The sequence below is a fragment of the Lepidochelys kempii genome, chromosome 4, assembly GCF_965140265.1.
Source record: "Lepidochelys kempii isolate rLepKem1 chromosome 4, rLepKem1.hap2, whole genome shotgun sequence".
In the NCBI taxonomy this organism is placed as follows: Eukaryota; Metazoa; Chordata; order Testudines; family Cheloniidae; genus Lepidochelys; species Lepidochelys kempii.
In genome coordinates, this window is record NC_133259.1 from 136059456 (window position 1) to 136077478 (window position 18023).

An 18023-nucleotide genomic window follows, 5' to 3' on the forward strand; every position below is an offset into this window, starting at 1 on the left:
AGGGGCTCTGCCCCATGCAGGTGATCATACCCGTTCCCCAGAAAAATCAAATCAATTTGGTGATCCAGTTTTAAACAGCTGGGGGTGGGAAGGCCCTTCGTTGCTTTGTGACTTTTGTTTGAGGAGGATGAGTTGGGTTTGTGTCTTCAGACTAAAGGAGCAAACACCTGTCCACAAATGGCTGCAAGAGTCTTTGCATCAATCGGGGGATATGACAGAGGTCTATAAAATCATGACTGGTGTGGAGAAAGTAAATAAGGAAGTGTTATTTCCTCCTTCTCAGAACACAAGAACTAGGGATCACCCAATGAAATTAATAGGCAGCAGGTTTAAAACAAACAAATGGAAGTATTTCTTCAAACAACACACAGTCAACCTGTGGAACTCTTTGCCAGAGGGTGTTGTGAAGGCCAAGACTGTAACAGGGTTCAAAAAGAACTAGATAAGTTCATGGAGGATAGGTCCATCAATGGCTATTAACCAGGATGGGCAGGGATGGTGTCCCTAGCCTGTGTTTGCGAGAAGCTGGGAATGGGCGACAGGGGATGGATCACTTGATGATTCCCTGTTCTGTTCGTTCCCTCTGGGGCACCTGGCATTGGCCACTGTCCGAAGACAGGAGACTGGGCTAGATGGACCTTTGGTCTGACCCAGTGTGGCTGTTCTCATGTTATGTTCTTATGTTCCCGAGTCACAGGAACCCAGCCCGCAAGGCCTACAAGGAGACAATCCTCTTGTCCGCTACAGCCCGGGTGGCTCATGAACACAGCCGACAGTTGCCAGTTGTCTGTGGTACAGAAGGGTGGAAGCTGTAGACTGTGCCCAGAGCTGGGCCACCCGTGGGGCCTGAGGAACGCTAAGAGAGGGCAGTGGTGCAAATACACACGTTAGCTCATCACACACTGCTGGTTGTTCTCATAGACTCAGCTTCTCTCTGCCAACCCCTGCCCTCTAGTCCCCAGTCATTCAACTCTTCTTCATTACAATATTTCAACAGTAAAGACTGTACTGTCCTCACACTCCAGCTGCTCCCTGCCATCTCCCCTAGGGTCCGCTCCCCAGCTCAGCCCTGCTCTGTTGCAGATGCTCTCCTACAGATTTCCACTGGTCTCTGAAAACTTAGGGGGTCATGGTGGATGATTGGCTGAACTTGAGCTCCCACGGAGATGCTGTGGCCACAAGGGTTAGTGCGATCCTTGGCTATACAAACAGGAAAGTTTCGAATAGGAGCAGAGAGGTCATTTCACCTCTGTATTTGGCACTGGTGCGACTGGGGCTGAAACACTGTCCCCAGGTCCGGTGCTCACAATTCAAGAAGGATGTTGCTAAATTGGAGAGGGTTCAGAGAAGAGCCACGAGAATGATTAAACCTGCCTTACAGTGATAGACTGAAAGGGCTTAATCCATTTAGCTTAACAAAGAGAAGGTTAAGGGGTGACTTGATCACAGTCCGTAATTACCTCTGGTTAATAGACCTGGTTGGGGTGGATTCTCCATCACTGACCATCTTTAAATCAAATGGGATGTTTTTTCTGAAGGACAGGATCTAGTTCTCTGTCCTGTGATATACAGGAAGTCAGAGTAGCTGATCACAGTGGTCCCTTCTGGCCTAGGAATCTGTGAGTGGGTTGAGAAACGAGAGCCTTGACAACTGCACTTTGTGACTGAAGTGCCCGAGGGACGGCGGTGATTCAAATCGAGCAAAACGAAAGAACACAAGGAGACTGGAGAAAGGCATTGTTCTCACTTCAGAGACCCTGACGACGTCAGGTGTCATGTCATAGGAAAGTGACTCAGACATTAAACACATCGTAATACTTCGCAGCACCTTCCATCTGAGGATCGTAAAGCCCTTGAGAGACATCAGTTTGTCAAACCTCACAACACCCTTGTGAGGTAGGTATTATTACCCCCATTTTACAGATGGGGAAACTGAGGCACAGAGTGGTGCAGTGAGTTGGCCAAGGCCACGCAGTGAGTCAGTGGCAGAGTTGGGAGTGGGTCTCCCCAGCCCCCTGCTCTCACCACTGGTCCACACTTCTTCCCCCTTTTCATAATAAAACATTAGCAGCTCAGAAAGCAACCACATGGCTTACACCATATGACGGGAACAAAGCACGTGGCTGGGAAACCCCCCGCTCCCTGAAATAGCCATGCAGCTGAAACCCCGTTGCCACACGTGCCGCACGAAAGAAGCACTCCCAGCTGGCTCCTCTTCAGAGCACCTTATTCTGCTGGGCTCTCCACGATTGTCACGGCCTTTCAGACCAGGAGGAAGCTGGGGAGGGTGACAACAAGGATCCTCCAGGGACACGCCAGTCAGACACCCCACCGCTAGGTGGCACCGTTTGAGTCGGCAATTGCATTGTCCCCCGGGCCGCGTGGATCGCCCATGCCAGCTGTGGTAACAACGTCCAGCATTGGATTCTGCTGGCGAGAGAGGCAAAGGTAGCTAGGCCCTGCCTTGGGACTGGTCACCAGCCTCTTCCATCAGTGCTGGCTGCTTAGGGCACCCAGATCTGCTGCTTCCCAGCCCAGCAGGCATGGCTGGGAAGGAGCAGAGTCTGGATGATGCCCCTGGCAGGCAGCTGATGCGTCATGGTTAACCCCACAAGCTGCCCTGCCCACCCCACCCCAATGATATAGCTCCGTACCACTTTCCCCTCCCCCACACCCTCCCTCTTTTATGTGCAGAAACATTTCCCCTCATATAAAAATAGTCCTTTGGTATCCAAAAGAGCCCCGTTGCCTGCAATAGTGCAAATGAGGAGAACCAGTTCGGGGAGCATGTGCGAGGATTCCTCTTGCTTTTTCCACGTTTGTCATTTCTTAAAGGGGAAGGAGGCGGACTGGACTTTGAACCCCGGGACGGGCCTAATGGAGAGAAAGAGAAAAATGCCACGTTCGAGAGAGCAGAAACCAACCGGCAATTGTGCAGCTCTCGGCACTGAAGGGGCTTCATAAACATCGAGCTCAAATTCACACCTGTGCAGCAAGACGGCTCACGGCCCAGGCACCACCCAAGTCCTGTGGGCGCCAGGGTCTGGCTTGTCTATTGAGACCGTAAGCTCTCCGGGGCGCCCCCTTGTGTTTGTGCAATGCCTAGCAGCATGAGGCCACATTCCTGGCTGACCCGTAGGAACTGCCGTAATAAATATGATTCCCAGTGAGACGCCAGCTCTCTGATACGGGCCCGTAGTCACTATGGCCTTGCCAGGAAGGGCAATATTACTGAGGTCCCATTTTATGTACCACATGGGAACGAGGCCCAGAGTGACTAAGGGGATGTCTACACTGCATTGTAAACCTGGGTCTGTGGGACCCGGGCTTGTGAACTCAGTGTTTCCAAGCCCACGCTTGAGCGTCCACGCTGCACTGGAAACTTGGGCTTACAATGGGTGGACCCAGGTCTCACAGCCATGCTAGTGTGTCCACATTGCGCTGCATCCTCACTGCACAATGACCGGGCTTGGACCCAAGCCACAGGAGGACTCACTCTCTGACTCACCCCCCTAGCAGTGTCCTGGGACCTGGAGCCTGAGCGCTTGTTGACCCGAGTCAGACTGATTTGTGTGTGGACAGAAGGGGGGCTTGGCTGAAACCTGAATCAGAGCCCAGGCTTAGGCCAGGTCTACACTCAAAAGTGAAGTCGACCCAACCACATCGCTCAGGGGCATGAAAAACCCACACCCCTGAGTGACATAGTTAAGCCGACCTGACCCCCCAGCACAGACAGCTCTGGGGCAATGATGGAAGAATTCTTCCGATCGAGCTACTGGCTCTTGGGGAGGTGGATTACCTACGCCAACGGGAGACCCCCCGCCCCCGTTACTGCAGCAGTAGCCTTTCAAGTGCAGACATGCCCATAGCGTGGAGTGGAGACATATGGAAAGTGATGTGCCCAAGGTTACAGAGGGAGTCTGTGGCAGAGCAAAGGATTGAACCTGCAGTTCCCCGCTCCCCAGTCCGGCCTGTTAACCACAAGGCCGTTCTTCCTGCTGGCAAGGCAAGCTCCTGCCACAGAGTGCAGCGTCAGCGGGATAGCTGGAAGGGGGAAGGGCGTGGGCAGGGAGAAAAAGGAGAAACAGCCCGGTCCCCTTGTTACTGCTCGCTGTCCTCTGGGCACATGGCAGGGAACAGGCCCGAACCCTGCAGGGAATCCCTGCACGCCCCCCTACCCCCCACACCCCAGGCCTTTGGGCAGAGCCTGGCAGGTTGCGGGCAGCTGAGTCTGAAGGAAGATGCCATCTGACTGTACAGAAATTTCCCATGCCACAGCCCCTTTGCAGCAGCCCCAAATGGACCCTTCCCCACCAGGGGCCTCTCAGGCAGCGAGAACTTGCTCACCCTTGCCTCATGGTGCCCCTCCAGCCACACAGAGCATTTACTAACCTCTATAGTGTTTCCTTAAGCCATCCAGCTCCCTCCCCCAGACCGCCCCCCAGACCATTCCCCTGGCCCCTGCTCAGCCCCAGCCCCGCCTCCCCCACCACACCGACCGTCCCCTCGGGCACTCCATCAGGCTGCCTTTGCCTAGACTTCCCACATCTCCACCAAGTGCAGCCTCCTAGGCCAGTCATCTGGCACCCCTCAGCCCGGGAGACTTGCTGACATGGGCCCTCTCTCAAGCCCCACGGACCATTTGCCTGGGCCCAGGAGGTGCTGGCCGCCTGCTCACTGTTGTTACACACTCGCCTGCAGCTCCTCCATTACTGCTGTAGCAAGGGAATGGGACCCTGCTCTCGACAGCTGCAGGGGAGGGAGGACATCTCCTGGTGGCCTCAGCCGCAGCGTGCTGTACCACCGGATCCTGCCAGGATGCAGCCAGGCAAGGGGGCAGCCGAGCTTCGAGCTTCACTCTGGACTTACTTGGTTAGGTACCTGGCAGAGCTGGCCCCTGCCGCCTTGAAGTTGGTGGGAGGGACCGTGACCAGCAGGGTCCGTCCCTGTGCCAAGGGAGGTGTTTTGGCCAGGAGAGGGCTCCCAGGCAGAGGCCGGCGAGGGGGTCCGTGCTTTGAGACGATCTAGAGGAGACCATGGTACAAGCAGGTGTCAATCCAGCAGATTCTCTGTCCCAGGAACAGTCCCCAGCTGCCCACAGCACGGCCTCTCCAGCTGCAGGACAGAGCTGGGGCTACTGGAGACTAGAAATGGCGTATTGCTGTACATGCTATGCCCCAGGGGACCCAAGCGGACTTCAAACCCTCTCTTGCTGCTGGACATGGCTAGCTCTGCCCACCACTGCAACACAGCCACCTCTTGTGGGGGACCCAGCGGCTGTTTAACTCGGCCCAGCACCTCATTGGAAAGAGCCACGGAGGCAGAAATCCCTTCTCGAGGCGGCTAGGGGTGGGGTGGAGGCCCCGGGGCAGAGTCCTGTTCTGCAAACAGGCCGTCAGCACGGCAGCCTCTGAGGCTGCCAGCCACCAGCCCCGTGTGCACCAGGCGGGGTCTGAACCCAGGCCCTTGGTATCTAAAAGCATGAGCTTCTACCGCTGGAGCTAGAGTCAGCTCAGAGGCAGATAAGCCGCTACACATGGCCTCGCCCCGAGAGCGGGACAAAGAGAGACCCAGCAGTAGCCTGGGTCCTAGCAGCATTGAATGGGGCCTGGCTGACAGAGGTGAGAGAGGACACCTCATTGTACCCCAAGAGGGACCGACACAGTAACTGAACCCTTGTGCATTGGGGAGCGACCGGGAAACTCACCACAGGGGTCCTCACAGGGCTGCTGGGAAGAGGCTTCTTTGGAGGCAGCAGCTTGGGTTGGGAGCCGATTGTTTTGGCCGGAACGACGGGGGATTTGCCGCCAGGAGGAGGCGGCCTGGACGGCTTGAGGTCTCGGTGGGGCTGAGCAGCTGGGCTGGGAGCCTGGCGAAGGGGGTGGACAATGCTGATGGGCTGGGAACCGTTCGGCTTGAGGGGGAAGATGCTCCTGGCTGCCTGCAAGGCCGGAAGAACAAACAAATGAAGTCAAACCTAAGGCCCAGGTCCCCGGTCACTGGGAGGGGACTATCCTCAGCGGGCACACAGGAGTCCAGTGCCTATGTGTTCCTCTGCTTCTGTGCGGGTTGGTGCTCAACTGTTCCTGCCTCTTCACCTTCCCTTCTCCCTCACGTGACTGAAGGCCACGCTCACTCTTTGCAAGTGGAGTGGAACACAGTGCCTTGGGACTGTCGCCCCAGGAGAGGGACTAGGAATAGCGACTACCTTGGAAGTATCCAGCCCAGATTTTCCACCAGACCCAGTGCATTCTGGGACAGGACAGGACCAATGTTCCCTCTAATTTTTTCCATCCATGTGCAGAATAAATTTTGTTATGCACACCAAGGTATGTGTGGGCGTGCGCCACTAGGAGAAACAAAAAACCTAGATATAATATATATATTTTTAAAAAGTTTACCATAGGAATAATTACTCCAGCCAGGACAGGTTAGGCTTTATAGAACTCACTACTCAAAGAATTAAATTTAAGTGTAAGAGAAATAAAAATTATGAAATGCATAGACCAGTCAAAACACTAAAATAACACATCTTGAAAGAATAAAATTACAGAGAATATATGTGCATTGTAGGAAGTACCAAGAAGTAACAACAATAACACAAGTGTGTTAGGAGGTGAGTGTGAAAGAGACTGTGTGTGGGGGTGGGATAGCTCAGTGGTTTGAGCATTGGCCTGCTAAACCCAGGGTTGTGGGTTCAATCCTTGAGGGGGCCGTTTAGTTGATCTGGGGCAAAAAATGGGGATTGGTCCTGCTTTGAGCAGGGGGTTGGACTAGATGATCTCCTGAGGTCCCTTCCAACCCTGATATTCTGTGATTCTGTGATTCTGTGTGTGAGAGAGAGAGAGAGAGACCGACGGACCCAGAGACAGTGTGTGTGGGGAGAGGGGCTGCTGGGGAAGTTTCTGAGAGACACCATGCGCTCTCTCTTTGAGGCACTCACTAAAAGCTCTCCTGCTCTGTCCTGACTCTGAGCCCTGTCTCCCCTCCCGGCTCTGCGGAGATGGGGTACATGGGCAGGGGGAGGGGAAGGGAGAGAGACTATGTGATAAGCTGGCTGCTGGGGAAGGCTTCGAGACCATGCACTGTCTCTTTAAGAAATGCACACTCACTCACTCACCCTAGTTCTGACCTCAGACTGCCGCAGCTCCAAGTCCTGAGCCAGGCTGTCCCCTCTCCCCTGCTCTGCGGAGACGCGGTACAGGGGTGGGAGGGAGGGGGGACACCCTGACCTCGGCATCTCCCTCCCCCCGCACTCTGCACAGCCAGCAGGAGGGTCCCGGGAGCAGCTGCAGGAGCAACATGGCTGCAAAGCAGCGGGAGGAGGGGCACCTGAACACACGCTGCCAGATGTGTGCGCTCTGCCAATCAGCTGCGGGGCACCTGAATCTCTCCTGGACGGCCGCCCAGCTGCGCAGCTTAGAGGGGACAGAGGACAGGAGAGTTGCGGACTCCGTGCAGCCCTCCAGCCAGAGCGGACGCGCTCACTAAACCCAAGGCTTCCTTCCATCGTATTGATTCCAAGTGCCAGCGCTGGAACAGAACGACAAGCAGCGAAGCTGTCCACAGTCGCTGAGATTCAGTGTCAACTCCTGGCCTTGAGCCATGAAAGGAGAGTCATTTGCAACCTCTGCTAAGCTGCACCTTCGGGATGTAGTTCGAACCTGCTACAACTGTCCACCTCCCGCCCTCCGCCCCCCCCGGCCCTTTGCCAGGTTGTCCCGGAGAAGATGAGACTTAGGGGAATGGTTCAAAAAGTGAACCACTGTTTCAAGGGCAGGGGTGAAAAGCAAATCAGTATTGGAGGAAGAGGCCTTGGTGGGAAAAGGAGCCATGTGACTGGATTATAAGGGTCTTGTCATTATTTATGAGAGCATAACATGTTTTAGCTGGGTTATGAGTGACTGGAAGCCTTCATTTAATGTAATAGTCAGTCAAGCACCAGCCAAGTTGCAGATTCTTGGCCCAGTTCTGGTCTCCGTTACGCTGCTTTTTTCTAAAAGCTCTGCTCTAGGAATTATTGTGGGGCAGTTCCCCAGCCTGCGTTACACAGGAGGCCAGACTAGATGATCACAACGGTCCCTTCTGGCCTGGAGTCTGTGGTGTAAATCTGGAGTGACTCTTGGCTTCGGTGGAAGTCATTCTGGATTTAGAGCAGTAAAATGCAGAGCAGTGAAATTCGGCCACGATGCTAATGAAATAAACCATGGCCACGTACACCCAGCCACCAAGGTTATTAGCGGGTGTAGAACCCAGGATCTACAGCACCAATAAAACTACAAGCCCTGCCTATCGAGCTCCAGGAATCACATTACTCGGTTCTGCTGGGTAGCAGATTTGGAGGTGCTGGAGCCAGCCGCTAGAGAGAGACGTGAGCACAAACACAGGAAGCTAGAGCACCATTCTAGGAAGAGGAAACGTAAACTTGGAGTAATCGGTCATGCAAAGATCTGAAGCCCCCACTTACTTTGTTAGAGCTGTTGGCAGCTTTACCAGAGGAGGAAACATCCTGCAAGGTGAAAGCCGCGTTCGAATGGCCCCCGGTTCCCTTCTGATGGATGGCTCCGTTCCTGCCCCCAATCACAAACAGAAAACACAAGCTATAAAGAAAATCAAATGCTTTGCAATAGCTGCCCTCGCGGGTGTTGGCTATCAGACCCCGGAATGGACAAGTGAGCCATAAGGGGAAGAGAGTACGGTTACACGGCTGCTTTTAATACCCGAGGGAAGGTAGCATTTTCACTGAGGCATATTCTGAACGTGCCCGGGATTTAAATCGACAGATGGGGCTGGTTTCCTTTGCTGTTAACCATGTTTTTAAATATTTGGGTGCGGCTCAGAGAGGAGAGGATGGGGACCAGACAGAACACATGAAATGCTGAACTGATCTAGTTCTGGTCTGACACCGAAAACGTTTGCAGTCCCCTAGGAACAGAAGATGACACATGGATGGAGGTAGGCAGTGTTCATGTAGGATGCCCCTGAGTCTAGTGGATCATTCCTGCTCAGTGCTTTGGAGGAGAGATGCAAACTCCAATTTAGCCAGGGGAAAATCCCTTCCCAACCTCAAATCTGGCTATCAGTTTACCCCCATGCATGCAAGCAAGAATCACACATTCTGATCTCACATTAGTGTATATTGCAAGTAACTCCACAGAAGTGACACCTTGTGAAACTGGCATTAGATCAGATCAGAGGTAGACCCAAATTTTTAAAGATATTTAGGAGTTGCAGGTGACTGTCGATGGGATTTTGGCTCCTAAGTGTCTAAATCCCTTCTGACAATGAGATTTAGGCTCCTAAATCAGGTAGGCATTGCAATGCTGAGCGCAGCAGTGCCTAAATGCCTTTAACAATTTGGGCCCTATGCCCTATACCTCTAACCCATCCATTCTCTCCCCCAGTGAGTCGAGGCGCAGAATCAAATAACTGTGGGTGTCGCTGGGTCCTCAAGGGGGAGATGGTCTCCGGCTCCATCAGTCGCTCACCTGCACGTCTCCTGGCTCTTCCTCGTGCTCTTTATCCATTTGCTCAGGAGCGAGTTCTTCCGTCTGTAGCACCAGTAGATCCCCAAAGCTGTGGCAGGGAGGATCAGCAGGAAGACGAGCAGCAGGGCTATCAAGATGGCTTCATGGTCTGGGGAGGGGGGGGAAATGGAGAAATGAGGAGGGGGCTTGAAGTTGCATCAGCCCCTTACATTGGGGGTGGAAAACACCCCTTCCCATCTGACAGGAAAGCTCGGAGCAGTTTGGCTCTGCAGCGCGGCTGCGTAGAAAACAGCGATCTGTGTCCATCCCCTTCCATTGCACCTCGTAGGGGTTCACAGCAAACCAGTACAGAGCCACCTTCTCCGACCGCCAGTGCTGCAAACCCAGACCCCGAGACCTTTGGCGTGGGCCTAACCTGCACACGCAAAATGGCATGCCCAACGCATGCCCCCCACACAGGGCAAGCCGGAGTTGCAGGCACATCTCTGCAAACAGCCTGTAGCTCCTGCCCAGCCACCGGGGACCCGAGAAGCTGCTAAAGAGGCAGCTGTGGGGAAGTATTGCCAACAGCTCTCCCTATGTATGGGGAGATGCCTAATGAACCTCCCCACTTGGGAACTGTCCCACCAGCTGCTTTCTCTCTCCGCCTCGCCGTTCTTGAGCCTCTGGCATGTTAACAGAGAGAGCAGCTCCATGCTTCACTCCCACCTCCCATCCCAGGGAGTGGCCCGGCTTTGAGCTGAGGGCGGGTGTATGGAAGCCCTGGGGCCGCTGCCCCGCCCCCCTCCACCTCGGGCCACCGGCCTGACATCAGAACTCACTGTCGTGCTGCACGGGGCCGCTGTCCACGCTGCCCCCCAGGCCCGGCTTCTCGCAGTACGGGGGGGCCCAGCCGGCACTGCAGTGGCAGTTCTTGTTGCTGTTACAAACCTACAGGTGCAGGGAGAGGGTGTCAGGCCAGGGCAGGGTAATGGTCAATAGCAGACTGGTAAGAGGACAAAGTGCAAGGAGATGAAAAGCCGGTGACGAGCTCCCACAGGCAACCAACACCGGAGAGGGCCCAACTGGGGAAGGAGGCATAGCCATGGTTAGTTTCAGCCTTCCCAGGCTCCACCTCCCCAGGAGAGCTCTCAGAGCAGTGACAGCAGCACTGGAAGAGCTCCGGACCATCCGTCTAGGTGCCTCTCTCACAGCCACCTTGGAGCACCCACGGTTCTGGCCAGGCCAGTCTGTAATCATGGGACCAAACCAACGTCCTTGTTGGCTGTCCCTTTCCCACTCCCGGCGGGGTGAAGTGCTTGAGCCATCTAGCGGCCCACCCGGACATCTGCAGGTCCAGTTCCGTGGACTTGGGCGAGGCAATGCTTTGACATCGCATCGTTAAACCAACTGTGCTCTGGAAGCCCTTTTCTCCACTCATGCTCTGGAGGGGGGATTTTCTCCTGAAGAACTTTGCACTCCACCCAAACTGCTCCAAGTTCACTCACCCTCTACTCACCAAGGAGCCCTTGGGGACCTGCTGGGAAGATACTGACCTACGATGCCAGAAGCTCTGGATTCATATCGCAGGGAGCCCTGCCTCTGGAGACCAAAACTTCATCCCCTTTAAACTTTTCATCAGAATGGCTCCTTGCTGGCCTACGACTCTCCCTCCTGCATGAAGGTCTCAGCCAGGCTTCTGAGCATAGCTGGATGCTAAGCTGACAGGCATCTGAACCACACTCTGACCACTCCCAAAGAGAGGCGAAGTTCAGATCTAGAACCCAGGCCCTTAGAACCCTGGTGATCCAACCTGTCCCCCCTCGAATTCGACCCCAGACTCAAACAGACCAACTCAGCCGCATCTCTATTTGACATGGATGCAAAGGGCAGGTGAGCACTTGGCTGTGAGACGCTCACCTCACTGGAGAACCTGAGCCAACCTCAGGACTCCACCAAAGCTCTGGGATGGTTACTCACCCCGTGGCCATGGCACTGCGAAATGCACGTCTCCAGCTCAAAGAAGGAAGCATTCTGGCACCTGCGATCCTTGCAGACCTGAGTGAAATGAGCGAGGGGGGAGTTAGTGGGGAAAGACCTAGGAGTTCAGATAGGAAAATGTAACCTTGCATTCCTCAGCTAGGACCCCTGGGCACCTAGACATCTTTGGAGATGGAGCCTCCAACCCGTCATTCTGCAGTTGTAATGTGCAAACCCCAATAATATCTCAGACACTTCAGACCCAATTAGCGAATCCAGTCCCTTCCCCCCTGCCTCCTCCCTTCCCCGCAAGGGTCAGCTGGGACCCCAGAGTGCCTTCCCAAGGGTTCAGTCGGGGCGATATTCCCGGTATGCCAGCAGCACTGATCCACTTTGGAAACTCTTTCCTAGTCTAACTGAGCTGGCTGACTTCCTTCGTGAAGCGTGTGGAGATGCGGGGTGAGCAATGCTGCACAAGGGCGAGCAATGCCCCTTCGCCCCTCATATCCCCATCCCCGCATGTACAGACGTGTGGGTTGTGCTGGGATGTTCTGAGGTGAATTCAGCACTGGAGGGACGGGATCACATTGACAGCCCAGAGACTGGAGTCCTCTCTGGCTAGGGCCCCCCGCCAGCCTTGATCTCTCCCACCACCGTGCCTCCACCCTGACCTGCAGGGACCATCTCTCTGGGTCTGGAGGGAGCTCCGCCCCATGGCCCAGCCAGTCCTGCCTGCCAAGCAGGAGGCTAACTCATGCCCCCTGCGGCGGTGTGGGCACCGTATCTCTGAAGCCCGTAATGAGGCCAATTCCCTTCAGCTGCAGGGGCGAAGGGGGTCAGGAGCCCCTCTGTGTCCTGCATCTTCCTGCCCAAGGCTCTGCTGGGTGAGTCTCCAGGAACCAAAGACCACAGCATCCTCCAACCGCTCAGGAAGCTTACCATCCCGTCCCCACACTTGGTCCCCGTCATCACCAGGCCGGGGTCCGACAGGTCCCCCTCGTCGTCCTTGGTGGCGTACATGAAGGTGCCTCTGCATTTCACCTCCCGCCCGTTGAAGCGGATGGTGGTGTCCATGGAGACGGTGTTGGTCCCCTTGGGTTTCCTGGCCGAGCTCTGGCACTGGATCTTGCCGCACTTGGCGTCTCTAGGAAGAGAGGCGCCAAGGTTACTTAACAGGAACAGGCTGTCGCCGGTCGAGCTGAACTCATCGAGTTATTGGCCCCCCCCACCTCGGTATCAGAGGGGATCGGGACGTGCTGTAGGAGGAGCTTAACAAAGCAAGGGATTCTGGGTAGGAGGAGCTTAACAAAGCAAGGGATTCTGGGTAATTCATGAGTTGTCTGCTTAAGCACGTGGCGGCTGTTGTCTCACATGACACCGCCTGCTAGGCCCAGGGCTCAATTCCAGAGAAGTCAATTGCCCATTCCCCAGAAACGCTCAGGCCCCAGAGCATTTTCATTTGGACCCCTCTCCCTGCAGTGTTGTGAGACCCCCTCACTTGCCTAAGTACCACTTCTAGTGCCTGTCTGCCAGGGAGCTGAGGGCATGGACCACAAACGATTCTCTCTCTGCACCAGACACAGCCCCGGGGCAGCATGAATGTCTCCACGGAGCAGTTGCATGCTATTAGGATATAGATATTCAGGCCTGTCTGTAAAGGCCTATACTCTAAGAATTTAGGTGTATTCTTATCACTTGGCTAGTTGGAGGTATAAAAGAAAGAATCAAAATCACTGTCTGCCGGTGTAAGGGCCTTCTCTTACTGTGACAGCCTGAGGCCCTGTTCTTAGGCTAAGGCCTTTGGCTAAGCAGCAGAGGCAGCCATAAGCTGGGAAGCGACCGGTCACCTCCTCACATTCCAAACTAGTCACATTGAAATAAGGTGCTATTGGGCTGTTAGGATACAATCCTGTCCTGATAGTGCCTATCGCCCCCAGAGAAAGGGAAGTGCCTAGAAGATGTAAAAGAAAACTTAGTTTGATAGCATCCTGTCTGGCAAGAACTCACTTATCAATAGCTGAGGTGTGAAATCCTCACTTCTGTGTTTGTTCTATCACTGTAGTCCCCATTTCCCTATTGTTTGTCTGTATAATCTCTGTCTGGTTCTGTGATTGTTTCTGTCTGCTGTATAATTAATTTTGCTGGTGTAAACTAATTAAAGTTGTGGGATATAATTGGTTAAATAATCAAGTTACAATATGTTAGGATTGGTTAGTTAAATTTCAGGAAAATGATAGATTAAGGTATAGCTAAGCAGAACTCAAGTTTTACTATATAGTCTGCTGTCAATCAGGAAGTGTGTGGGTGTGGATGGGGGGGGGAATGGGAACAGGGAATGGGGGCGGGGGAAATTGGAATCATGTTTGGCTAAGGGCAGGAATGGGAACAGGGACACAGTTAAGGCTCTGTGGTGTCAGAGCTGGGAAGGGGGACACTAAGGAAGGAAACTGGAATCATGCTTGCTGGAAGTTCACCCCAATAAACATCAAATTGTTTGCACCTTTGGACTTCGGGTATTGTTGCTCTCTGTTCATGCGAGAAGGACCAGGGAAGTAAGTGGGTGAAGGAATAAGCCCCCTAACACATGCTACCAATGGATCAATGCAGAACAGTTCCTCTCCAGTCACCCGTTTCACGCTCCGATACTATCACTGGCCTCTCGCCCACCGACCGGCAGGTACATGAGGGTGACAAACCTACAGCTGCTAAATCACAGAATTGTAGGACTGGAAGGGACCTCGAGAGGTCATCTAGTCCAGTCCCCTGCACTTGGGGCAGGACTAATTATCTAGACCAGTGCTCCTCAAAGTGGTGGTTCGCGGACTGAGCCATCGGCTGCTGGTCTGTGCGCACACTGGAAAAAAAAACTGCCGGTTCCCCACATCAGATAGCTTGAGAAGAGCTGATCTAGACCATCCCTGACAGGTGTCTGTCCCACCTACTCTTAAAAATCTCCAGTGATGGAGATTCCACCACCTCCCTAGGCAATTTATTCCAGTGCTTCACCACCCTGACAGTTAGGCAGTTTTTCCTAATGTGCAACCTAAACTGCCCTTGCTGCAATTTAAGCCCATTGCTTCTTGTCCTGTCCTCAGAGGATAAGAACAATTTTTCTCCCTCCTCCTTGTAACAACCTTTTATGTACTTGAAAACTGTGATGTCCCTTCTCAGTCTTCTCTTCTCCAGATTAAACAAACCCAATTTTTTCAATCTTCCCTCATAGGTCATGTTTTCTAGACCTTTAATCATTTTTGTTGCTCTTCTCTGGACTTTCTCCAATTTGTCCACATCTTTCCTGAAATGTGGTGCCCAGTATTGAACACAATACTCCCGTTGAGGCCTTAATCAGCGCAGACTAGAGAGGAAGAATTACTTCTCGTGTCTTGCTTACAACACTCCTGCTAATACATCCCAGAATGATGTTTGCTTTTTTTTTTTTTGCCACAGCGTTCCCCTGTTGACCCATATTTAGTTTGTGGTCAACTGTGACCCCAGATCCCTTTCTGCAGTACTCCTTCCTAGGCAGTCATTTCCCATTTTGTATGTGTGCAACGGATTGTTCCTTCCTAAGCGGAAATCGGACACTGTGCTACCTGCTAGGAGGAGGAATTGAATCAGGAGAGAGGGAAGGAGAAACAAGATTCTGGCTAAGGGAAGCCCAGACACTGACGCTGCTGGTGTGAGGATCGAACCCATGATCTTCGGCACCGGGAGCACATGGGGTCTCCCCCTGAGCTGCTGGGGATCTCCAGGAGCTAGGAGTGAGCAGCAGGCTGTTACCACCGGAGGCCAGCTGCTCGGGGGAGCCGTGATCACACTCACTAAGCTGGTGTGTTACACATGTGGGTGTGAATCCCCAGCGCCCACCTCCGGTCACATTTCACGTAATGCCCCTGGCTGTCCTTGCCGCAGTTCCCATACGTGTCGCCGGCTGTGTTGACATCTTGGAAACAGGCGTCGGGAGCCGGCCAGGCGCCTGCAGGGGAGAAGAATCAACGCGCCCTGAGCAACCCTGCGTGCAGACCCCACGCCGTGGGGATGGCGGAGACCGGTGGGGGTGGAAAGCCAGAGCAAGGGTGGGGGGCTCAGAGGTTGCAGCCGTGTGGAGCACGCTGGAGGTTCAGCTGCTCACACAGACCCTGGGGTTTGCCATGCGGGGCTGGAAATGCCCGGGGTGCGGGATCTCCCCGGAGACGCTTGCAGCTCCGGCATCAGGCCGCGCTTGCACCCAGGCTGCACAGAGGTGGCAGGGAGACTCGGGGGAAGAAAAAGGAGCCACTTTTGCCCGGTGGCTTCGCGGAGGAATTCAGTCTCCAGGGCCGTTTCCCTTGCTGCACTGCGCAGTACACAGCCCAGCCCAGTAGGTGGCACTAACAGGAAGATTCTCCATCGTAATGGGGGGAAACGGGACAGGCCACGCGCGAAGTCTCACACCTGCTAATCTGTAGCCTATGCGCCAGGCTCCCCCAAGGCTCACCGCTCCACCCGGACCGAGATGACCAGGGATACGGATGCCGTGCAAGCAGAAGCGCAGACGCAGTGCTTCTGGAGGCGGCTGGCGCACGGCTGAGTGGGTTTAACGCCCATCCCAGTGACACAGGAGCTAGAGAACCTGCATACGGCAGGAGGGGGCTGCCCAAACTCCCACCCCAGGCATAATGCAGCCAGACCTGCCCTGGGGAGCAGCGGCCCCAGCCTGGAAACATGCTGCCCCTTGGGCCTGAACATCACAGGCTCGTCCCGACCGCAGGGGAACGTCGGCGGACGCACCGGCTGGGCCCGAGGGCTGGCAACAGAGAGGCCAACGGCTGGGCAAGCTCGGAGCCGTTCGGTGTGTCCCTCCCCCCTGCCAAAGCCAGGTGCGAGCCCTGTAGGCAGAGCGAGGAACGGAATGGGAGGGAGCCGGGCTCACCTGGACCCCAGAGCTGCACGCATTGCTGGTGATGAGTCAGGCACATGCCGTTGCTGCAGTATGCGTCCCCGCTGGCGCAGGCCGAGCCATCCAGCAGGTACACGTTGCCGGGGCAGTAGGGCGAGGCCCCCGTACAGTATTCAGGGAGGTCGCAGGATCCAGCCGGCTCTCTGCACATGGTCCCAGCTGTCTTCAGCTGCCAGAGCCGGAGAAGAAGAGAGACATTTGCACCTCGGTCCCATCAGCCGCAAAAAGCCCTTTAGCCGTGCCCGCCTCGTAGCCACACCAGGTGGCCTGGTCCCGAGCCCCCAGTGGGGTGGGTTGGAGGCTGACTGGCAGCTGGACTGGCCACTCCAACAGCACTGGGATTAGATCTACTCCCTCCTGATCCTCTCCCCTGGGGCCCAGCCGCGGTAACATGTTCAGGGCCAGACGAAGACAGGAAATCCAGGCCTCCTGACTCCCAGTCCCATGCGGTAGCCACAGAAGCAGTCAGCAGGGATTCCCGAGGGAGCCTGGCCATCGGAGGGCTAATGGGCAAGAGCCACCATCGTGGTAGCCAAGGGGACTGAACCCAGGCCCTCCAGAGCCAACACAAGAACAGGTTGAGCTAGAGGATTACGCTGGGATCCGCAGCCCCTTGCTGAGGATCAGGCCCAGAGGGGGGCTCTCTTCCTCAAACCCGATCCTACACAGAGCCGTCTGCTCCCACCTCCCTCCCCCAGCACCGAGTCCGGCCAGCCCCCGGCCCAGCCAGGCAAGGTTACCTGGCAGCTCTGACAGCAGTCCCCGTGGGCGCACTGGGCTCCGGCCTTCAGCGTGCAGTTGTGAGCGTTGCAACAGGGGTTGGTGCACTCCTGTACAGGGAGAGCCAGCCACGGATCAGCTGGCTACTTGGCCTTTTTCAAGCTGACCCTGGTCATTTCCTTTCCCCCCCCACCACCACCCCAGGGCTGGCTTCTGGGGACCCTCCCCCTCTCCAAGATAGCTCTTCAGTCCTCCTTAGGGGAGGAAGCACTTCACTGAGGTCAGTATCATTACCCCTATTTTGCAGATGGGGAAACTGAGGCACGAGGTGGGGCGCAACTTGCCCTACGTAGCGAGCGGGAGGACCCCCTGGTTAACAGCCTTTGGCCAGAACCTCGCCTTGGTTCACACTGATTTCTCACTGACGACAGGTAGCGCCCAGAGGCCTCATCCAGATCAGCGTCCCACTATGCTAGGTTCCACACAAACACACTGTAAGCGCTCAGAGTCAGAAGGTCTGATCTAAAGCCCACTGAATTGAACTGAATCCCCCCCTTCTGTCCCCTGTTCACTCCCCCTCCATCCACGAGGTGTTCTACCCCTGCGCTGCCCCGCATTGGGCACAGCAGATAATGGGGCGCCAGGTGCCTGCAAGGGCATGGCTCAGTTCTCCTTGCAGAGCCAGGGCACCTACCCCTAGCTCCCCACAGTCACACTCCTCCCCGTCCTCCAGAAAGCCATTTCCACACTTCTTGCCCACCACCAGGTCTTTGGTGCTGGGCATGTTGAAGAGACACATCCCGCCTCCCTTGTGGAAGTAACTCTCCAGCTGTCTCTTGCTGCAGAAGCTGAACACGCGAGGGAACGGGTGGCTGCGGAGGGGGGGGAAGAGAGAGAGAAAGACAGGGAGATATTTA

At 55.1% G+C, this 18023-nt stretch overlaps 1 protein-coding gene across 3 annotated transcripts in view; it reads right to left on the bottom strand.

Moving 5' to 3' along the window:
• Positions 1-1722: 1722 nt before the first annotated feature.
• The window catches only part of ADAM33 (ADAM metallopeptidase domain 33), a 75758-nt gene continuing 59457 nt past the window's right edge, over positions 1723-18023 (bottom strand). For all 3 annotated transcript variants that reach the window (XM_073343007.1, XM_073343006.1, XM_073343008.1), the window contains 12 exons: positions 17801-17978; positions 17127-17216; positions 16360-16555; positions 15315-15423; positions 12387-12591; positions 11448-11525; positions 10310-10418; positions 9489-9636; positions 8468-8570; positions 5708-5941; positions 4870-5024; positions 1723-2874 (listed from right to left, as the gene is read on the bottom strand). In XM_073343007.1, the coding sequence (XP_073199108.1) occupies positions 2823-2874; positions 4870-5024; positions 5708-5941; positions 8468-8570; positions 9489-9636; positions 10310-10418; positions 11448-11525; positions 12387-12591; positions 15315-15423; positions 16360-16555; positions 17127-17216; positions 17801-17978 (1657 nt within the window). In that variant the 3' untranslated portion in view covers positions 1723-2822. The remainder of the gene's footprint in view (positions 2875-4869; positions 5025-5707; positions 5942-8467; positions 8571-9488; positions 9637-10309; positions 10419-11447; positions 11526-12386; positions 12592-15314; positions 15424-16359; positions 16556-17126; positions 17217-17800; positions 17979-18023) is intronic.